A 24,626-nucleotide genomic window follows, 5' to 3' on the forward strand; every position below is an offset into this window, starting at 1 on the left:
AGATATATGGTTCCCTTTTTGCCAGTCGGTGACAAATTAGTGTAACAAACGTAACCTAGCGTAAACGGTTTGTAGTTTTTATAACCCATATATTTTTTTAAACATCTTCAAGTAACAAACATGTATTACCATTGTTAAACACAAACACACTAATTCCAGGCAGCATACTACACAAATAAATAGTATATAGTACTACACATTTCCGCTAGATTATAAGTTAGTTTCACTATTTTGTCGCCGACAAGATACGACTAACGTTACCCATGATTTTGTACAGCCATTAATGTTAACTGGTATAATCCAAATTCACTTTATATACCTAACCACATCAATATACTAAGAAAGTATTAAATGAAGGCGACGAAGTAAACTTAGCTTATGCAAAGAAGGCAAAGAGTGTATTTTGAAATGTTCTTTAATAGAATTAATGCATACTCCAATTCCCCAATGATTGTACATGGTACTAATATATGAATATTTTTACAGTAATGTAAAAAAAAAAAAGTTTTACCTACCACATTCTCTACAACAACAAATGGAAATAAACTAGGCATATACCCTCAACAATTAACTAAATTACTAAAGGACGAACTACACTATATAAAAACAAAAACAAACACAACATAAAACAACATAATCCTAGCTGAGAAAAGCATTGGAGTGTCAATGCTCAATACTTTAACAGTAAAACAGATTGTTATTAGAGTTGAACTAAGGAATTAAAATATGTGTAAAAATAAAAAGGCACCAGTTCTGACTAAATTAATAAAGCCAGTGTCCAGTGAGGAGTTACATTACAAGATACCTTTCAATCATTCAGTAACATTCATTTAAATATTTTAAATACAAGATCTGATATACCAGCAACAATTTTTTTTTAATTTGCACTTTCTCATACAAACTTCTTGGATGTAGTAAAAATCAAAGCTGTAATTAGTCAATGGCAAGCTATAAAATTCATACCAACCGCTTTAAAAAAAAAACTTTTTTTTAAATAAACCAGTGCCAGAGATTATTACACGCGCAAGCAGGCTGCAGCTGAAACTTTGTAGCTCATATTTTTTAATAGTTTGCTGTTAAGAGGTTTTTCCGAACTTCTGTTCAGACAAAGACAGGACAGAGTTGCAAAGTGTAATAAAGGGTGTTAATGCCACAAAAAGAAAATTGTGGAAACAGAAACAAGCAAAGTACCCAGCATATAATAAAGATGGTAAGATTTCATTGTTTGAAAATAAATTACATGAATGATAAAAGAAACAAAGGCAGGGGCAAAGATACATGGCAAGGCTTAAACCTTCGTCCATGGAATCGAAACACAAAATGTCATGATCACAGATTCATTTAAAAGATTAGCCAGTGAAGTATTTTTATTAATTCACTATTAATTGGACAGAAGAAAAGCCCTCATACACATTGTGTAGTTAAATACACAGAGACAAACCAGTGGACATTCACAGATGTATGGCATGATCTCATAAAGCAGGGGGATTTAAGGGGTGTTTTGTGTACAGTGGAAACAGATTATATCTTTCAACTTGTTTGAAAAGAGAAAGTAAACAGTTTAAATTAGAAATGTTTAGTGTATAAACACTTGCATATGCAAATAGCAACGAACAGAACAAGCACAAAAAGGAATAATAATAATAAAAAAATCAGAATATCTTTGTGATAAGAATACTCCATGGTTATATATGCGTACAGACACTTTTGTTTATGAAAAACATTTAGGCAGTGACAGCTAATTCTGTACGTTGACTGTGTTAACAATGACAATGCTTTTTTCACCATTCCATTGTTTATTCCATAATGATCTCAAATGAATTAAAAAAAAAAAAAAAAAAAAAGCATACAGGCCAGTCATGAAGGACATTATCTTTTGTTTCAAATAAAAATATACTTGAAATGGAATAGTGGTTCTCTCATTAATTTTGTTTATTGAAGCCCACATTGTGAAGACATGAAACAAAGGGTAACATCTAATCAACTAGGATCAATCTCTATATTTTTTTACATTGATATCTGCATTGTTGGAATCCAAATGTTCTTTTGATGCTTTTAAAACCTCCAAAAGACCTTTTTACTGACAGATTCCTCTTGATTTATGCATTTCTCCGCTGAGCTATAAGAAGTTTTGAAGCTTGCAAATGATGCAGAACCTCACCGGTCAATGAATAAGGATCCAGCGAGATTTCATTTCCTGTCTACTTTTATGGTATTGCTCAGTCCCTTCCACGAATAGTCACCCTCATCTGTTCTTCTAGGGCTCTACAATCCCTCCATTGATACACAGGCAGGATGCTGCGTTGTTCATTTTTTCTTGCAAGATGTGTTCATTCATTCAAACCTGCGAATTAACTTATTAGTAGGCAAGTTTGATGAGGTTGTCTTTAAGTAGTACATCACAATGATTTTTTGTTAGTCCTGAAAGAAGTGGAGCACTAAGGCACTAATAATGATGATATGTGTATTTGGTCTGTTGAAGTTTCGATTTCTACTACAAAAGGTGGACTGTACGACTACGTTAGCATACAAACGGTGGCTCACTTCAAGTACTCTAGGGTACTTCACTGCACATTTGTGGTGTGTATAATTCACAACATACAAAGCGGTTTCTGAATTGAATCCTGTTAGTGATTGTCTTGAAAGCACATTTTAATAACTTCAACAATATATTTATTCTTCTCTTAGTAAAACTAGAAAGTCTCATTAAAGGCTAAAAAATAGGTTTCTTGAACTCTCGGAAAAATACTGAACATTCATTTAGTGGCTTCTGTGATTATTAAGTGATCACAGAAAGTCAGTGAAGAAACAGCTTCTGCAACAGTTACATTCCTGGGTCTGGAAAAGCATTTGGTATCATGTGCTTGCATTCATCCATTGATGCGATCAGGATTTCTTTTGGCCAAGTGCTAATGGGGATCGACCAATACGACAGAGCTACGTTAAATACGATGAACTTCAAACAGTTATTCAATTTGTTTTTATAACAAAATATCAAAAATGTATCTACAAACACATTCTAATGGTCTAATATATAGTTTAGGTCAAAAGTGGGTGCCACGAACAAATAAACAAACGCTACTTACATTCATTGAGTTCTTTTTAATTTTTCCGCTAAACACAGACCAATTAAGAAATAAGCATTTTTCTAGACATGTCTCTTTGTAGTAAGCAAGCAAGGTAAGAATCCTCCCCAGAATAATAATGTAGGTTAAAGAACTCCAGCTAGAAAAGGCCTCTATCATATCTATTCATTTCTTGCGGTCTACTGTGTGCTTTGAGTTGTAACATATTATTTCATTAAAGATAGTCTTTTTTTTAACAGAGAGATAAATAAATCCTCACACAGGCCACACAGGTAACTGCAGCGACGCACCGCTTCCTGTGACCCTTTTTATATACTGTTTCAATTCAGAGAGACTCATGGTCTCAGACTGTGATAGCTGCATAGGTATTGGTCCCACCCCATCCCGAAAAGAAGAACTCTCTCGCTCTCTCAGATGTACCTTGTGAGGAACTACCTGGGCGCACATGCCTAGCTGGTGTCTTTAAGCACATGTACCTCTCTTCATACTTCTTTCAAACATTCTTACAAGATTAAAAACCCCCTACAAATTTAAAACTGTGAGCATTGAATTTTAATGCTGCCAGATGTAGCTCAATGAATTAACCCCCATGATACAAAGACGCTTAACCTCTTCTTACAAAGACATTCGATCAGTTACCCGTGTCGGGCGTTTACAAAACTTTGAAGTTCTCGTTTTAAAGAAAACCAAACACGTTTCCCTCAATATGTTTAACGATATTGTGAGATGTGCTTTAATGATCCGTCATTGGCTCACTCGTTCACTCACTTATTCATTCACTGGCCTCTTGGTTCATTGCAACAATAACAGGCTGAGGGACTGGAGCGACACTGTCCTCCTCCATTTTGGGCCGTTTGAGCTCGGGCTCATTGATGCTGGATTCGTTGGCTTCCATGCTGGAGGGCCTGTTGACCAGCACAGGTGGGGATGTTGAAGCCTGGGCAGCCAAGATCTGAAGAGGATTGGTAAGGGCTGAGGGGATAGAGACGACAACACAGAGAATAGGTTACAGGTCAATGACAGTGTCTAAAAAAAAAATGTGCCAAGTTCCTATAGACATGTACTATTTTGTATTCATCATGTTATTTTCATATAATTTTGAAAGTCTTTTACACCATTTCTAAAAATGTTTAATAACCATCAAGGTAAAAGTAACAAAACATTTGTAGTTCATCAAAATTAGTATTTATTTTTTATTGTTTAACATCTGTTAACCATTTCAGAAGCATGGCTATCTTCTTGGTGAGTAAAAGTAAATAACAAAATTATACAATTAACCAAAAATTTCTGTTTTAAGAGACTTATTGACCTTGGCACACAGTAATGAGGGTCTGCAATAATTTCTTGTTTTATGCTCTTTTTTCCCTGCATGTTGGTCACACCACATGACTTTGGATTTGGTGGCAGTATTATTTTAGTATCACTTATATACAATTTTATTTAGCTAATATTTTGACTTCGATACTTATTTTCATATTTTCCGTTTTCCTTTTTACGTTAGTTAAAGTTTTAGGATTTTTTTTGTTATGTTAGTACTTACTAGCTGAATCTTTTTTATTTGACATATATATATATTACAAGTTTTTTTCATCTTTAATTTTATTTCAGTTAATGTTTATTATATTTCAATTAATACATTTTTTTTGGTTTAGTTTTAGATAAAAATAATGTAAACCCTAGACTTATAGATAGATGTTTTTTTTAAGAATTTAATTTTTTAATTATATCAGAAGAGTTGAGGAGAAATGTATCTTTTGCTCACATCAAAAATAATATAAAAATGCAATTACATTTTAATTATGCAATTAAAACAAGCTTAAAATAGAAAGTTTTCCCAAATATATTTAAAACAAGTTAGAAAATGGTCATGCATTGTTATTTGGGAAATCATATCAGTAAAGCACAAGACCAGCTTCAGAACAGTGAGTAGACATGCACTACGCACACATACCGTAAGCACTGGTTGGTACACTGCTGATAGGAAGAGCATGTTTGCCATTCTGAGAAATGGTCTGCACAGGAAGGTGGTGAATGGCGCTCTGCTGGACAACAGTGTAGCTCTGCTGCCCCCTATTGGCCGAGCTTATGTGACTCCCTACAGCCTGAATAACTCTACTGCCAACCACTGGCATCTCATCCACTACATACACAGAAGATTAACAGAGAGACAGTTAAGGCCTGTTCACACAGAGTGCAAATTTAAAGACAATACTAGGCATTCCAAAAGATTTAGCCAAAAACTGCTCTGTGATAAAACAAGAAGAAATGGGCTGTTTTACCTCTTTGATCTCCAAGTCCCTCTACTGAGCTTGAGGTGGTGTTAGCCAAGATGTAACCATTGGGGGAGCTGGTAGAGGTGGTCACTACACGGACCATGGTGACAGCTGGCGCCTGCTGCATCACATGGATGGCCTGACCGGAGGCCTGGGAGGAGCTAATGATGGAGGCCGGCATGTAAGTCACAGGCTTGGGGATGGCAGCTGAGGACTGAGATGGTACGGCCATGATTACAGGATGGGCGCTCACTGGAGAGCCTGAGAGACAAGAGGAATCACCGGAGAGTCAGAGAAAATACATTTAGGACTCGAGAATCGACTCTGAATCAGAAGCTTGCCAAAGACTGCATAGATATAAATGGTAGTCAGCTATACTATTATTCATGCAAACTGTAATTGAACTTCTGCAGTTCAAAAATGCATTTTGTTGTTTACAGGAAAAGCTACACAATTTAGGAAAAGCTAAACTATTTTCGCCACAGCTGAGTTAATATCATACTACTAAAAAAAATGTGGGTAAGTTAGTATTGTTTGTATTTAGAGACTACATCCAAACACTAGCAGTCAGTACTGTTGTGCTATGAAAAGAAGCACGGTCACCTGGTGCACTCTGGGAGTATCGGTACTCGGGCACAGACGCAAGCTTGGAGCCAAAGTCATGCTCATGTGACACTGGGGATCCTTCCCGTGACAGACAGTCGGGGGTCTGGAGGCCGCTCGAGTGTGGAGAGAGGAGGCCGGAGTGGGTGGGAGATGCTGGAGCACTCCTGAAACCAACACAATGATCTGTCAGTCATGCACACAGACATATAGCATACAGTAAAGGCTCGTCCACACCAAAGACGATAGCTATAACATTCACGATGAAGATATAGGCATAAAAATTATTATAAGTAAAAAGAAAAGCAGAGTCCCCAATCGCAACTACAACGCTATCATTGGAATCACTTTCAGAACGATTTTTTTTTACGATCGAAAGTCAATTGAAATCCATCCTGCTTTAAAATGCTTGAGCAGACGACAAAACTGCAGCGCACGCTTAGAATACACCGAATGTTACTGTACGTTGCTTTGGTGGATGCTAATATAGTTGTTGTTATAGTTCTTGGTGTGAATGGCTCTTAATTCTCATACACACTGTGAATGCAACAGGGTCCGAAATTAACACCCGCCAAGCGCCAAATGCGGGTAGATTTTCCATTTGGCGAGTAAATCTCAAAAGGCTATCCGCCACACTGGCGGGTGAATGTTCATACCAAAATAGTAATGTAATAAAATGTTTTTAATAAAATGTTTGTCCCGCCATAGTCTTATCTGATCGGTGAGTAGCCGAATGTAGACGAACTGCTGCGCGTGTGACAGGGCGCATGTTTTACTGAAGAACGAGCAGAGAGAGAGAGCGAGCCCCGGTCGCGCGCGCGCGCGCTCTCTCTCTCTCAGTGGAGACAGGCGAAAGGCTTCACCGTCTCCTAAGCGCTGTCTTCAGCATCCGAAATTAACACCCGCCAAGCGCCAAATGCTGGTAGATTTTCCGTTTAGCGAATAAATAATAAAATAAAATGTTCGGACACTCGGGAGGTCGTGAGATATTGCACACGTTACGAGTCAGTTAAACTGATATTCGCTTCAAAGCAGCTGGTACACGGCACGACTGTCCGTGAGCTTTCGCGCTAAACACAAGAGACCGGAGTTTTCAATGTTGCAGGCAATAGCTTCAGATAGAAAATGACAGAAATGTGTGTGAACAGTAGTGGACAGATTATGAACAGCTAAATGAACAGTAGCCATTCCTTTCAACGTAAAAACGAGAGAGAGAGAGAGAGAGAGAGAGAGAGAGAGAGAGAGAGAGAGAGAGAGAGAGAGAGAGAGAGATTAAGTGTGTGTGTGTGTGTGTGTGTGTGTGTAAAATAAAAAATAAAAAAATTATTATAGCCTACATTTCAAATTTTGCTCTGGACAATTTTTTATGTTTGTATTCAACATAATACCTTATTATCTCAATTAAATGTACTGAAATTAATGTATATGTGACACAAAAAGGCTGTTTATTATTTTGGCCGGTAAAAAAATATGCTTGGCTGGTGGATTTTTTCATCTACCAGTCCCCGTGGCAGGTGAGCCAAAAAGTTAATTTCGGACCCTGGAATGCAACACATACATGTTCAGATGTTACAGGCCAAGCAGGGTCCAAATGTAACATTTTGCTTCACCTGCCAAAGGCGGATGATTTGAATTATATTTTTTTCAAGTTAAACTAGTTTCTTAAAACGTGCAGACCGAGACAACTTTAAGAAATTAGTGTAAACAGTGTGAAGCTTTCAAAACACTGCTCTGTTTGTGTGAGCAGTGTGAGTTTGAAGCAACACTAGCAAATAATGGCCAAAGTAATGGTGGATGGGAGCATGTCTGGGAACCCTGTTCGAAAACACTCATTATTGACAATTATTTTATTTGGTGCCAATAGGGGCAAAGGAATGAGACACTTCGTCTTTAAGAAAAATTCAGCCTCTAAACATAATTGAATAATGATCAAATTTGAAGGTGGCATCTCACTAGTAAATTTGAAACTTGATTTTGAATGAGGGTCTCACATTAAATACCACAAAATATTTTTTTGCATTACACAGTTATTCATATTCAATACTAAATATGATGAACTAATAAATGAACAACAATTTATACAATTATTTAAATTTTTTTTTTTATTAATACCTATTAATTTAGAAACATACTACGGATTATTCATTGTTATGGATTATTGATTATTCATGTTCCTTCATAATTTATTAACTAACGTTAATCTCAACAATTTGAAATGTTAAACAACAATAACTACATAATGTGATATATAAAAAGTGACAGTAAAGACATGTATATCACATTTTATATATATATAATATATATTTGACATTTGAGCTTCTGCAAGAACCAATAAAGCTCATTCTCGTGTTACGCAGCACGTTTGAGCTTCAGCAAGAGGTAGGTTTGTTCTCGCGCATCAAGCAGGTTCGGTTGATCTTCTGTTTAGGTTTACTGATCAATGTTTACATGTGAATAAAAGCCTAAATTCAATCTGTTCATCATATAAAGCGATCGAGTCCCTTCAGAAAACTTTGGACTACACCGCTCAATTAATATGGATTAATTTTATGATCTCTTTATAAATTTTATAAGCGTCAAAGTGTCAAAGGGTAGCTGTTAGAGGGACAGAAAGGCAAAGCTCTCAGAGTTCACTAAAAAGATCTTCATTTATTTTCCGAAGATGAACGAAAAGTCGTGTGTTTGGAATGACATTAGGTTGAGTAATTAATGACCGAATTGTATTTTTTTGGGTGAACTATCCCTTTAATGACATTGACATAGTTTGTAGATCCTTCGATACATTTTTTATGAAGGTCTTGTAGGATCTCACATCAGCCAGACTTCTGGTGAAATGGTACTTCTTGCTAAAACACTGAAACTTTGCATATTTTTGCTATCCTGGCTTCACGGCATGAACGGTAACAATATCCACACTTGAGTTACTAACATCAGTCTATGTTTGAATCATGCATTAGAGTTCATTTTGGACCCAAGTCAAATGCAAGCTTTTACAGAGTGTGTAAAAACAGAGACCACAAAGTTGGGTCTAACTGATGCTGCTTTACCAAGTGGCTGACGAATGAAAGGGATCAAATTCAAAAAAGACTTACTTTGTTCTGCCCAATGAAGAAACGGACAGATAGGGAAGAAAGAGGGAAACAGAAGAGGCTAAGCAGGCTTCTATTACATCAGACAGTGCGAGTGTCATAAGGGGGTCGGCGGAGTGCGTGCTGGGTTAAAAGTGGGGGTCTGAGACATCTCACCTGGAGGACAGTGGGCCGAAGGGCGTGCGGAAGCAGGACACCCCTCTCTGCCGACGCTTTCTGAAGGCCTGCTCCACCAACTTGCCCTCTGATGAGGGGTCCACCCGCCAGAACGAACCTTTGCCTGGCTCTTCCTGTGAGCGCGGCACTTTAATAAAGTAGCGGTTGAGAGACAGGTTGTGTCTAATGGAGTTCTGGAGAGAAATGAGATTAAGGGAATCAAATTAGCACACAAACATGACAGACAGACAAACAACAATTTTGGCAGATAAACTGACCTGCCAGCCCTTGTCGGCTGTCCTGTAGTAGGGATAATGCTTGGTGATGTGAGCGTAGATGCCACTTAGTGTTAGCTGTCTGTCCGGTGCAGACGAGATGGCCTGGACTATCAGTTGAGCGTATGAATATGGAGGTTTGGACTCATCCTGAAAGAAGAGTGGACAGTTAATCTTGGGAATAGACACACTGACCATGACTCACATGCAATGGGATGCTGGAGGCTCTTACCTTAGGACTGTCTCCTCCCGTGGGTTCAGTGCGCTGTTCTGACACAGCCTTGGCAGCAAACTCAGCCGCCAGCTGGAGATCTGAGGTGATGTTGCGGCTGTAGCGGTATCCCGAAGAACCTGCGCCCCGAGGGCTCGCTGGGCAGGAATTGGGAACGCTAAGAAGAGAAAGGATGGACAGAAAAGTGTGAGGACATCATTTATTAAACAGGCCAAGAAGACCGTTTCAGAGATTTAAGGAATGCTTCTGATTAAGATTATATAGAACCTTTTCACAGACTGATTAAGCGTTTCCAGTTAAAAACATTGTAAATCTAGAAAAGTTTTTATATTTATTTATTTATATACATATATTTTTTAAATGTAATGTGCATTTATTACACTATACCTTGTTTTATATTAACTTGTTGAGGCTGATGTGCAGGTGTTTTTAACACAACAGCTGAAGGATTTGACATCTTTCTCTCCTCTGACCACTGTAATCAATCTCTCGATATATTTTTTCCTGTTTTGGCAAGTCTTACAAACGCTATCATGATTTTTTTCCCTTTGCTCTTGAAGCAAATGGTAATGCAAAAAATATATTTGTTGTAGTTTTTGTTCACCACTATAGAAGTATACCCAACTCTGACTTTTGCTCCTGAGAACCCTGGAAAAAATGTGACAAAGTCCATTCCAGTTTGAATGTTTAGGTTTATAAGCTATTTTTAGTGCTTTCTATACACTTACAAAGCATGGTCTTATGTTAAAATACACAACAAACCCATAATTTAAAGCATAAACATAACAATTAAACATCATATGCATTGAAATGATTCAGGTGTGATAGAATCACTAACATTTTCTGTGCAACGTTCTATACACTACCGTTCAAAAGTTTAGGGTTGAGATCTTTTTTTGTCAGAAAAGTTTTTGATATAAGTCTCATTTGCTCACCGAGGCTGCATTTACTTTATCAAAAATACAGTAATATTGTGAAATATTATTAGTTTAAAACAACTTTTTATCTTACTAAAATTTATTTCAATGCATCCTTGCTGAATAAAAGTATTAGTTTCTTTTAAAAAAACAACAACAAAAAAAACCTCATGAATGGCAGTTTCACAACCACAATAAAAAAAGATATACTTATGTAAACTTATGTCTTGACCAGCTGAAAAGTAAACCTGGTTACTTTCACTAGGTTATATATGCAGAAGTATCAGGAAGGGAAGGGACGATGAAGGGATGAGACGAGGATGCACTAAAAAAAAAAAAAAAAAAAAAAAAAAAAAAAAAGAGCATCCACAAGTACATATCCAATATCGAGCAATAAATATTCAGAACACACCTGATATCGACTAATATGGTCCTAATATATTCCCAACTTCTATACGTAGTTATTCATTAAGCACTGTTTGCATAATGTAAGTAACACACAACCAGAAGAACCACATCCACCTAGAACACTTTTCAGCTCGAGTCACTTTTGTGCAAAAATCCAAGAATAAAATCTTCTGCTTTTCAACCAATCTTTTTTTGCAGTCTATGTTATCGACCCTCCCGCTCGCTTGCCTTCTGGCTACATTTTATATGTATTAATTACGCGTGTTACTCTAAACATGTTTCCTGTTTGTTGTTCATGATTGCCTGTGGTAACTGACAGCAGATTACATGCTGAAAATAAAGCACAACATTATAATCCATTGTATAACCCTTGTTATGCACCTGACATGAAAAACGATGTGCCAGTAGGTGGCCCTGAGCCCTAAAAAAACAAACCATTCAGATAAACAAGCAAAACAATTACTGAGCCATTAGCCCCAGGGTTTCCGAAATGTAATGATGATAACTGTATTATTTAGGCTGAAACTGACAGAAAGACATCCTGAGCAGTGCTATTTTAAGGCTTTCGTTTATTGTCAACATATCAGTAAGTCTCCCATAACGCAGACACACCCCACCATTCCTTAACTCGCTGTGTTATTTTTTACCGCTTGCTTTCTGACAGCAGGGCACAACAGAGTGCTCAGATAAGGCTGTTGTGCTGCAGGCTCTATTGTGTTGTGCGGGCAGAGACAAACAGGCCTATCTGAGCAGCAAGGGTAAGGCAATCGTGTGTGTGTGTGTGTGTGTGTGTGGGCACAGTGGGCGGGGTGCTTTGGGTTGAAGTCCAGTCCTGAGGCAGCATTTTCACAACAGCCGGACCGTATTACAAAAACACCTTAAGGACAAGCAAAAAGACAACTAACACCTCTTCCACACAGACTTCACAATGGAACTTCTGTACTAAAAATGGATTATGTTTAAAAAAAAAAAAAAAAAAAAATTCAAAGGCAAAATGTTTGTCCTAGTTAAAATAAAAATCTAAACGAATGTGTACAGGATTCCTATTGGGATTTATATCCTAAATTAGAAAAAAATCCCAAAGGATCCTAATGGGATCAAAATAAAATAAAATAAAAACCCAGGTTTTACATTTAGTATCAAATGGCAATACAACATAGTACCAAACTTGATTATGACACCAAATATCCTTTAAAAGGGTACACTATTTTTGACTGACAGAGATTTGAAATGTTGTGAAAGCGACGCGGAAATTGGGTTTTTGTTCCTCAACAGGTAAGGTATTTTATTGAACAGATAAATTGCCATATGTAGCTTTTTAACAGAGTTCCTTGTAAAGCATTATCTATTGTAAAGAGTAGGGATGCAACGATACCATTTTTTCAGAACCGATCCGATCCGATACCAAACATTCTGAGTATCGACCGATACCGATACCAATCCGATACCAGCACAGTTTTTTTCTTTTTAATAAAGTAGAATTTCTATAACTCTGTGTGTTGAACTGATAATCACTCCTTTGTGTGTTAAACACAATCTACTTAATACAGACAACTTCATTATAAAGAAAAACAACAAATTAAAAAAAAATATGATCATAATCTGTGACAAAAATGCTATTATAAACTAGATTAGTGGATAATTCAGTAGTAAAATTTAGTCTAGAAAAAATCACAAGTGGAAAATAATTGTATTAAATCTGAACATGAAAAAACATTTAGTGGGGAACAAATATGAGACAATAAGTGTAACACTAAATTTGGTAAAACGTTACACATTGCTCTTTGTGTTGTTGTAAAATACATTCATGAAAAACAAGATAACAAAAATCAAAAAGATAAATAATTTTATAGCCTAGGCCTACTATAAAATTGAGACATGTTTTAAATGTATAGCACAGTGTTTTAATGAGGCAGCAACATATGATATATAGAACAGAACTAGAAAGGCTATTAATAATCGTTCATTGCGTCGCTGTATTATGATATGAAAGGCCCCAATACAGTGCGGCACACAGCGCTTATGCGCATCGTGAGCGCAGAATGATGCGCTTGAAGCAACATGAGTCACAGCGCGCAGCGCGTCGAGTCCGCATTAAAAAGTTCAAATCACAAAGGAAAGACATATTGATGCGTAGTAGTGTATTATACAGTATCTATCTATGCAATAGTTTATTGAGCATTTTCTTTTAACAGTTTTAAATGTCAGTTACTGTGCGCGTGAAGAACAGTTATAATGCTCTGACTCCAGTGTTGAGAGAAACCCGGTAGAAAGTAACATGATGCAGCAATAAAGTTCAGCAAGATAAAGTTGTTTAATGCAAAACCATAGACCTTTATCTACAGATGAAGTATAATTATAGTAACATTGAATCATCTTGGAGAGAGTTTTTCATCGTGTTGGACTGTCGTACCGAACGCGACGCGCTGTTTGATGCTGAATGGAGCATGACTGACAGCCGCAGCGGAGGGAAAAGTGTACGTGATCTTGAATATAATGACTTAAATATTAATTTCTATCTCACATTATACTATATAATGGCTTCCAAACACTTATAATATAGTGCAGGACAACTTTATGGTGCTTTATAATGTTTTTGTGCCTTTTGTGGGGCTTAACAATAGCACAGAATAGTATATACGCACAATATCGGATTTGGATCGGCCTCGTCTGACCGATACCCGATCTGGCAAAAATGGCAGTATCGGAGCCGATACCGATACTGAATATCGGATCGATGCATCCCTAGTAAAGAGTCGTATTAATCCACACAGTCACGCAGAACTGAAGCACAAACAAAACAATGTTCTTCCGCAAAAAGCATGCAGTTTTGTTTTGCATGCGCTAGAGGGCCGAAAGTTACAGTGTACCTTTAAAATCAATCACTGAATAGTTTTAACATTATCAAGATTAATATATTATTAAATAAAAATTAATTAGTTAAAAAAATATTAATATCGGCAACAATATTTATTATTTGCATTTAACATTGTTTTTGTAGTAACTGACCAGTTACTAAGTTTGTTGTGATGAACTAACTGAAATGTTTTGGGTCTAAAATGATGCATTACGCAATGCATTTATATTAAAAGTAATAACAAGTCGCCAATTTTAGGGGTACTCAAATTCAAAACACATTGTAATATAAACAATGAGGTTGGTGCGCCACATGATTCCAAAGGGTCATGTGCAGTAATGATTTACAGAGAACAACTATTTAACCAATTGATCATTAACTCACTAAACTAACAGACATCTTTTCTGAATCAAAAAATTATTCAACACAAATTCTAGCCAACTTTTAGTTTCATTTATTTTATTAGTCAATTTATTCAATTATTTATTGCTTATGTAACATGAACTAAGAATGACAAATACTTTTCCAGCATTTTTTATCTAGGTTATTGTAAATTTCTATCATCTACACTACCATTCAAAAGTTTCAATTAATTAATACATTTATTCAGAAAGAATTAAATAAATTAATCCATGGATTAAGAAGTGGCAGTAAAGACTTTAAAAAACAACAACAACATAATACCGGTAATAGGACATTTTTTCTAATTAGAAAGATTTCTGTTGGACATTTTATTTGATAAAATAACAATAATGAATGTATTGTGAACAAACATGAATTAACAAAAACAATAGTATATTTCTAACATTAACAGAGTAATAAATGCAGTAAAAATAGTTTTTAGTTTATGATACCTAATGCAATAACTGTTAACAAATTGAACCTTATTGTAAAATGCTATCGCCTTACCCAAATGATTCTGAAGCATAAAGAAAAAACAGACAGTAAGGTCAAAATGTGCCAAGGAGCAGGTATTGCTGGTTGTACTGTACATGGCAGTTGTTCAAGAAGCTAAAGCTTTACACACATCTGCTGTTTGAGCAGCAGGCTGACAATCTGGGAAATGTCCCTAATCCATCACTCCACACAGACTGAAACTTATAAGAGAAAACTATTACAGTAGAAACTGCAGCTCAGACGTGGATAACCAGTTCCAATGCTTGTAGAGCTGAATAGAAGGAAATATCCCCCCCAGTAAGGGAAGAGGAATCAGAAGGGACAGAAAGCATGTGTCTGTTTATGTTGGGTGGAGGAGCAGGCCAAGGAGTGGGATGAGGGGGGTGTTTAGAGGCCTCGGAAAAAGGAAACTATCTGTGGCTCAAAACACCAAACCACAACACTTTCCGACCGACCAATCAGGGAGCTCCAAGCTCAGCACATGCCATATATGGTATGTGGACACAGCATGCTTGCTTTGAGAGCCACACGTGGTGCAGAAGAGCGGAGAGGCCACCAGGGGCAGGCTTTTCCTACCACTATTGTATCTACTAGATACACAATACACAGACAGCTTCAAATACCAATCAAAATCAAGCGTCTCCTTTTGCATGCAAATTCTGATGCTTTCAATGTAAATGCAGGAATGCACTCTGGAAACATATTGAAATGTGACTTTTGCTTATTGACTTGACATACCGTAATAATACGAATATGCAAACCCTATTAAATGTCATATTTTTGCATATGTATTTCACCAAATACATTAGGTGCTGTACATTTTTGCTCATGTTTTCATTTCTATATTTCTAAGACCTGCATTTCAAAGACAAGATGAGAACAAAAATTACTTTCAAAAAGATCTGGAAAAGAACTAGTTCTCTAATGAAACCGTTTTTGGTCATACTTTAGTTTTTTCCAATTCTCACCATTTACTAACTATTAACTACAACTTTTGCCTCAATAAACTCCCAATTACTGCTTATTAATAGTTAATATGGTAGTTGTTAATTTTAGGTATAGGATATGGTCATTCAGAATAAGGCATTAATGTGTGCTTTATAAGTACTTGTTCATAATAATAAACCCGTCTCCATACCGGTGTGATCTTTAACCAGATGTAATGTAACATGATTCTTCAAAAATCATAATAAAATGTTGATTTTGTGCTCAATTATTACTGGTGCTCAGTTAAAGGTGCTATGTGGAGTTTTTCTACTAAAATGAATACATTTTTATTGCCTGTGTGTGAAGGGGTTGTAATCTCACAAATAAAATTATCCACTTGGCAGGTTTTGCTATTACCTCTGAAAGCAAGTGTTCCTATTTCTATGTGAAGGCTGTGGGTCAGATTTGCCGCAAAATCCAGTGATGTGACTGAGACCTGCATGCGTGCTCCCGAGCCTCTCGCCTCGTCTACTGACTTTGCACTCAACAGCGACGACACTGCAACTTTATGACATGGAGTCTGCTAATACTAAGAAATGACCAGCACAACACAGACTCCAACACAAACTCCACATAATAATAAAAAACACGAGCACTCGCTTGTAAACGTATTGGTTGAAATCTGAAACATCACCGCTAGATGCCGCGGAAAACTCCACATAGCCCCTTTAATATGTGCTTTATAAGTACCGTATTTTCTGGACTCTAAAGGCCATTGCACACTGAGTCCGAAATTTTCGTATGCGTTTTTTCGTATTCGTGATTCGGTGGCTCTGAATTGTCAAAGCACCATTCAAACTGCTTGTTACGGATGCGAAAAACGCAGAAAATAGAACCCGTTTCTATTTTTTTTATGATGGACGAAAGTTTCGGAGGCAGTGTGCAAGCGTGATTGACATAACGTGAGGTCGTATTTATTTTTTAACGTGCGAAAATTTCAGATGCGAATTTCGGACTCAGTGTGCAATGGCCTTAAGTCACACTTTTTTTTCATAGTTTTGCTGGTCCTGCGACTTATAGTCAGGTGCGACTTATATATCAAAATTAATTCATACTGACTGAGATGAACCAAGAGAAAACATTACCGTCTACAGCCGCGAGAGGGCGCTCTAGCTAGCGGAGTTGTCCAGAAGCGACACAGAGGAAGAATTCAATGGATTCAGTGTTGTGGAATGAGATCGCGGGAGCTTGGTGAACTTGCTGACCGGTAACTTGTTGGACTCGCTGGCTTATGTGAATTTAGCCTATTCAGCCTCCCAAGTATATGTTCTTTATGCTATTGTGTAGGGTTTCCCGCAGAAAATTAGTTAGTTAAGGTGTAACTTAACTTTGTGTAACCTAACTTAACTTTGTGTTAGCCTACGTGTCGCCACCATACACATCAGCATAAATGCTCCTGATAAATTATTTGTTATTAAAGCATTAACATTCACAAACCACTGTTCATTTAACATAAAAAGCAAGCAGGCTGCATGCATGGTTTGCCATGACTGAATGCACGGGATTGCGCGCTCCCTTAATAATTTCTAAAAAGCTGACATCAGTTCATCTCATACATCTCTGTTATTATCAATGAAGGTGACTGCACAATGAATCTTTCATAATATCTTTTATAATCAGAGGATTTGCCAGCATGCAGAATTCAGCACTGAACAAAAAGTCAGTTTTGAGCGGTGAGGGGATTCTTAAAAGCTTCTGATTGGCCATTGCTTTCAAGAAATCAACACATATGACTGGAAACCCTGTGTTACGTTAACATGCCGGACACCGGCAGCCTGTTGTTCTGTGTGCTATTGTGTAGCTGAATAACTTGCCTTTCCAGATTAAATGTCTGTTCTCGGTCTTGGATTTTGTGAAATAAATTTCTAAATAACTGCGACTTATAGTCCAGTGCGACTTATATATGTTTTTTTCCTCTTCGCGAAAGCATTTTTTGACTGATGCGACTTATACTCCGGAAAATACTGTACTTGTGCTAATAATAAGCCCGTCTCCATACCGGTGTGATCTTCAACCAGATGTAACTGGATAAATATTCTGAATGTTCTGATCCAATCTGACTTCTGACCTGTAATGTTGCCTGAATCATAATCATACACTGTTCGTTCGCTGGCCAGAGGAGAACTGGCCCCCCGACTGAGCCTGGTTTCTCCCAACGTTTTTTTCTCCATTCTGTCACCTGATGGAGTTTTGGTTCCTTGCCGCTGTTGCCTTTGGCTTTTGTCTTGCTTAGTTGGGGACATTTAACATTCAACAATATTATAGATCTGCCTGCATTGACAACATTATTTGAGAACTGAACTAGACGATGGTATCACTGTTTTCTCCAGAGCAGCTATATATATATATATATATATTATATATATATATATATATATATATATATATAAATGAACTAAATAAACTTTTTTACAACAAAAATAAACCATCACTGAACTCATTTAAGCTGGACTATGATTTTATTTTCTTCTAGATCTGCTGTAAAGCATAAACAAACTTTGTTGAATTATTTTCCTGTTATCGCTGTAAAGCTGCTTTGAAACAATCTCTATTGTAAAAAGCGCTTTATAAATTAAGGTGACTTGAGTTGAATTAATCAACAGCCAATATCCTATATGTAAGCTAATAAGCAACCAGTTAACAGTGAGAATTGGACCATAAACTAAAGTGTTACAACAGTTTTTTTTCTCTGTGTGGCCGTTCGGACGAAGTCATACCTAATAGTTCCCGTCGGCGAAGGCAGGGGACTCATCATACTTCTGAAGTCATTTTCAGGAATGCTGATTTTCAGCGGAGATATTTGTGGGTAAAGGGGTCTCACAGGGGATACAGGAGCCTCCTCCTTCTGTGTGTCCTTGTGGTACAGCACTGTAAACTGAATCTTTATCACCGTGCTGGGAAATCGAAATGTGCACCTATAGAGAAGGACAAAGACATAAACAATTATTTTACATGAACCTAAAGATCAGTGAAACACGTAGGTGGTGCTCTTCGTCCAGAGAACCTTGCAAATCAATAAATAATAGGCAGCAGCTTTTGAATATTGGTCACAAATTTGGGGTTGGTAAGACTTATAAAACGATTCAACAAAAATAATACATATATTTTTTTTTTTTTGAAAGAAGCATTTCTTCCGCTCACTAAACCTGCATTTGTTTGATTAAGAATAAGCATCATTACTTCAGTATTCAGTGTCACATGATCCTTCAAAAATCATTGTAATATGATAATTTGCTGCTCAAGAAACATTTATTATATTTATTATCAATGTTGAAAACAGTTGTGCTACCGGTATTTGAAAAGTTCAAAATACAGCATTTATTTGAAACCAAAAATGTTTTAACGTCATAAATGTCTTTGCTATCACTATGATGAATTTAATGCATACTTGAATAGAAGTGTTGATTTCTTTCCCCAAAAAATAAATACCGGTAATATAAAAAAAATCTTACTGACCTCAAACTTTTTAACGGTAGAGCATACTTATTTTCTTCTGATCATAGAATATTGACTTTAAATAATGTTAAAAAATGACAGTATTTTGATAAGTTTCCTTACATTTTACACACACACTTGGTTCAACAATAACAACCACACTTTTCAGAAAGAAAAGAGATGGTTTGCTGCAATATGCTGGAATTTCAGATTGATAATCGGACATTTACTTAGTCATTAAAAAATATTTGTGGGTTAGTGAACACAAAATAAACAAACAAAAAAGGCAAAAAATCTGCGCAAAAAATCTAATTACATAATTGTTAGGCTATGTTTCTGCTTGGGACCAACAAAACGTGAACTTTGGAGTAAAAAAAACGAACCCTCCCTTCCACCCCTTTTTCTGTGTTTTTGAATTGTCGGCAGTGTAGCCAGAGAGAATAATGAATTGGTGCACCGCCTCCACTGGACGTATTTACACAAGTGCTGCACCAGGAAGCTACTTTTAATGCTACAGCATACACACTGCAGTTGTTTTGAATGGCTGGCTTGGCATGCACCCATTACGGGTTCAGTCTGTCCGTGTTTTCACAGCAGTCTGCAGGAATAGCCGCTCTGACCTCCATGACAACAAGCTCCACAGATCTATTCCGCATTGATAAGACAGATGGTGCACACCAAGACATAGTAAAAGCAATTCTGATAAGAATGAAGCAGCCAAATAGTGATTTTAATAAAATCTGAGAGAGACAAAGTGCCTAACAGTAGCACAACCATGTAGGGACCTTCAGTCTGATCTAGTTAACTAGTTTATCCACTTCTCAATCATTAGTGTTTACATTTAAGGCTAAAAACTGCTTTCATACCGATTAACTCTACAGATTATACTGTAACCAGTTTACTTGTGGTACACTTTATCAGGGACATCTAATGAAGCAGGATCATCAACCACTAACTGATTTGTGATTGTTACAGAGATAAATAACTGCTATGAATAATGCTAAATAATGCTGCTTAACTTTTAACTTAGTGCAAGTAAAACAACTAAATCATGGGAAAAGTAACAGCTCTTTTAAAAATGTTTTGATTAGAATGGGTCATTAAAACACTTTTTACAGTGTTTATGTTAAATAAATTTAAAGTTGAAAGTACAAGTTTAAATACAAATAATTTAAAAACTAATTGAAAATTGAAAGCTCAATCATTCGAAAACTTATCAAAAGCACTTTGTATTGAGAACTGTAATTGTTTACACTTCAAACGAATCAAAACAAAGACGACAATTGTGTATAATCGGTCATGTTACTACTCAAATGTTGTTGTTTAAGGTACTACATTATAGTATCACTAGGTTTTTCCCTCTGTTCTTTGTCTGCTAAAGATCATAAAGTGGTTACTACTGATATGTGTCATAAATACAGCCTGTATCTCACATCTAACCACAAAAATCATGTGGTGGATCCAGTCTCTGTCTTGCACACCGTTCCTGACTGTGGTCGTAAAGAGAAACGTTTAACTTTTCATGTTTATATTTTAACCCATCTTCAGCGCCAACCTCAAAACAAACACTTAAGGATCAGTAAATGTATACTATAAAGATGTACCCTTTTTGAATCCAGATCCATTGACAGGGTGTAAATGGTTAAGTTACTTGACCCAAAAAATAAAAATCCTGTTATTGTTTACACAGCCTCATGTTATTTCAAACTTTTCTTCAATGGAACACAAATGGATATGGTTACATTTACTTTCACTATGGTTAAAAAAATAATTGAATTAATTCCTTCCACTGAGGAGTTTAAAACAACTTGAGGGTGAGTAAATTATTATTTTGGGTAAACTATCCCTTTAACTGGTTGATTTACTTATATAGCAGATTAATACACATACTGTCAGATTATGCAGGGCCCAAACAAGTTCGAAGCTGTAAAATCCATTTAAAGTTTTATTTTTTCACCTCCGATTTGTACATTAAAGACACTCAAATGATCTTTAAGTCAGTTTCTGACAGCTCTCGTGGTTGCACTTGCATGCAGTTTAGTCGGATTATGCAGGCACTGCATTAAGCACGTTAATTTAATCTCTTGTATGTGTAGTGCATTAGCTCTCTAGGTGAATGGGTGCTTGCCATCTGGCTAATTTAAGGAAACAGATCTCATTTTAGTAACTTACTCCCTCGGTAGGAGAAGTGGAGGTGCGCCTCTCCTCTGGAAAACGCCGTCGACAAACACACCGTTCTTGCCGAGACAGCGCAAGTAGAAATGCGGCTCATCGAAGGTGATCTGCAAATGTCTCCTGGATATGAAGCTCGAGTGGCCCATGTTGACATCCACGGAGCCGTGCGACGAATTCCGCCCCACGGTCACCGTCTTCTGGCGCATGACGAACTCGAAGTCCCTGCCTTCCAGGCGAGCGAGGGCCTGCGACGGAGGGGAGAGGGGCATGGATGATATGATCCCGGGCGAAGTCGAGGAGGAGAAAGTGTACACGGGCGGGATAGAAATAGCCACCGGGCTACAAGGAGCAGATTTGAGGGCCAGCAGGGCTCTCGCTCCGGTATCATCCCCAAAATCAGCCATTTTGTTGAAAAACACAGAGGGGATTGCAAGCGCAACGGCTATGTGTTGGTAGGGTTCACTGTGTTGCTGTTGGTGGTGGTAGTCAAAACATGGAGATGGCGCGTGGAAAACACGTCATGGATTATTGGACGGGAGCGTGGTGCGCTTTAATCACTCGTGAACACTTAACTCGTTTTAAAACAGTTAGCGCGAAATAATGCGATGTTCTTGATATTTTTCGTAATTGTTATCTGTGATGTTTCTTTTTTTTCTCTCGACAATTTCCCGAGGTCTCACACTAAGCTCTCTGGCAAATTAAAGGTTAATATTCTTTCAGTTCCTGGAACCGGACGACACGTGCGTTACATGCGGCAATAAAAAAATAAGATGGTTTGATGTCGATTGCAAGCGCGGTTGCTCGTATTGTAACTAAATACACGTGGGCTTTGATCTGTAGTACTTCTCGTTTGATATGAAAAACATTTAGAAAGGCCAAAGTAATGTGACGTGGTTGGCGAAGTGACGTCACGGCGCATCGACCATTCTGCGCTCTTTCTGTTTATAAACAGAGAAAGAACAAGGCAGAGGAAAACCCCGGATGATGGACTTTCGCAAGGACACGTTCTCATTTATTTTAAAATGCGTTAATAGGAGATCTGTGTTCTTTCAGGACTGGATGAATAAGGTGTCTGGTTGTACACATTATGGATTGGGAAGGAAACTTCTTTATGATGGTGGAAAATACGATTTTGTATTTTGTGTACAAAATACACGTGTAGTGTAGCCTACTCGGAAATTATATGTGTCTTACAATCTAAAAGCCCTGCTTGTTTGGTTCAGTTGGTTAAAGTAAAATATCGGTCATTTCTGGGCTTAATTTTACGGAGGAGAGCTGTAAGAAAAAGGTTTAAAGAACATTTGTACAAACTTCCACTTCTAATAGATCTCTTATTTTTGGTTTTCCTAAAGAGAAAGTGGTTGGAATTAGAACAAGATTTCTCTCTTTTTTTCGCTATACCCAAGGTTCCTCAGACACATAGTTGGATTGTAACTGTCTATGATTGTAAGAGTACGAGGGCACCTTTTGTGAAGCAGATGTAATGTTATTTTTGCACATTAAAAAAAAAAAAAAATCTGGGTTGACCTTTCTGTTTGGTTAAGTTTGAAATATGTAATACCTGACTTTGATTTTAAAGCTATAAATATTGTATTTTACTCTGAATTATTTGACCAATTATTTCATACATAAATGCAGATAATACTCCCACACTCACTTGTCCAGAAAGATTTAATGATGTTCTTTGTCCAGAAAGATTTAATGATGTTCTTCAAATCTTTTAAAAATCATGCGTAAGAAAAAAAAAACTTAAACTGTAATCGTTTAAATGTATTTCTAATGATTAACCGCATTTTGTGATATTTTATTAGCATATGTTTTTTTGTTTATTTATTCACTGTTTTGCTGCTATTTGGACTTCTTGGAATTGTATTAAGCTTTGTCCAATTGAGGCTTGTTCTGTATTTGTATGTTCTTTCAAGCAATTAAAAAATATTTACTATCAGTTTACTGCAAACTGTGGTCTACAGATGGAAGCAGTGTGCTTAGCATGTATGTCATTACCAGAGAAGAAGATTGTACATGGATGTACATGCACGTGGTGAGAACCATAGATATTGTGAGAACCATACAGTAGGTCAGAACAGTAAAAAAAGGTTTAAACTATGTGCAGTTTCACTTACCAACACAAGGTGTCTGTCTTCACTAGTGCAATTGACAGTTGTACTATAAACACAAAATTAAAGCTGAAAAAAAAGTTGCATGCCATTAAAATGTTGAGGAATTTAAAGTGATTAAATAAAATGTCAATGGCCAACATCTAATACAACCTATTAATTTTAATCTACAATGTAGTTTACAATTCATTTAATTTTGAATGTCTTATTCATGTTCATAAACTTTTCTGTACTGTCTGTACTTAACTGTGTTCCAATCATTGAATGCAGACATTTAATCTTTGATCTCTTGATAATTTATCCTTTTATAAACTTAAATATCTTACCGACTACATATGGGTAAATCTACAGCTGGCTGGGTTATAATAGGCCTATATAATTATCTCTATTATCAGAGCTGTGTAATAAACTGATATAATGTTTTCAAAATTCTACAAGGTCTTTATAAACTTGGCCTGCTGGCCTTCTGGATTAGTTTACCAAAACCTTTAACAATATTATTTTCATGTCTTTGTCATTTTTATGGGATTCTGGAATGTTTTGATTAAGATCAGGTAATGGTTTAATGAATGTCTAGGCCAAAACTAAAAATTCAGTTGGTTGGAAGATGAGTCAGCAGGAAGTGGGAAAGAAAAAAAGCTGTCAGATTTTTCAAAAAGGAAACCATGGTCTTGCAATAAAGGTCTTGACCCTATAATATTTTCCCAACAATGCTGAAAAGCATTTAGTTTACTCAATGTTGCACATGCAACTTATCACATGTCACAGAAAGACAAGAACATTTGTAAAGATGAAAAGAGGAAGAAGGCTTTACTGTAAATTGGAATTACAGCTGGTTACATCACATTCAGTGCTGAGGTCAACTGAAAATATTCAGTTATCCAACAGCAGCTAAAACATTATATGTGTATTATCTAACAAAATATTAATTATTTTATTTGATTAAGTGGATATAAATAACCCTTTGAAGAGAGTCCTATTATATCTAATTAAATCAACTTAATTTTTATAACAGTAAATTTGTTAGTAAATGTGTTAGTCATAAATGTTGCCAGAAATCTAAAAATAGAACATCAATATGAATAGATTAGGGTTAGTGTAATTAAATGTATACTCCAT

At 36.6% G+C, this 24,626-nt stretch overlaps 1 protein-coding gene across 2 annotated transcripts; it reads right to left on the reverse strand.

Moving 5' to 3' along the window:
- Window positions 1-405: 405 nt before the first annotated feature.
- Window positions 406-23,328, reverse strand: foxk1 (forkhead box K1). Of its 2 annotated transcripts, XM_079584665.1 has the most exons (10): window positions 21,388-23,328; window positions 18,498-18,695; window positions 9,715-9,871; window positions 9,486-9,632; window positions 9,208-9,401; window positions 5,963-6,129; window positions 5,366-5,620; window positions 5,038-5,226; window positions 3,855-4,058; window positions 406-2,344 (listed from the first exon to the last, which is right to left on the reverse strand). In XM_079584665.1, the coding sequence occupies exons 1-9, from the start codon at window positions 21,792-21,794 to the stop codon at window positions 3,859-3,861; spliced, it is 1,914 nt and encodes a 637-aa protein (XP_079440791.1). In that variant the 5' UTR covers window positions 21,795-23,328; the 3' UTR covers window positions 406-2,344; window positions 3,855-3,858. The 2 variants fall into 2 exon arrangements, with proteins under 2 accessions (XP_079440791.1, XP_079440790.1); XM_079584664.1 differs by having other exon boundaries at window positions 406-4,058.
- Window positions 23,329-24,626: the final 1,298 nt, after the last annotated feature.

The sequence above is a fragment of the Phoxinus phoxinus genome, assembly GCF_949152265.1.
Source record: "Phoxinus phoxinus genome assembly, chromosome: 1".
In the NCBI taxonomy this organism is placed as follows: domain Eukaryota; kingdom Metazoa; phylum Chordata; class Actinopteri; order Cypriniformes; family Leuciscidae; genus Phoxinus; species Phoxinus phoxinus.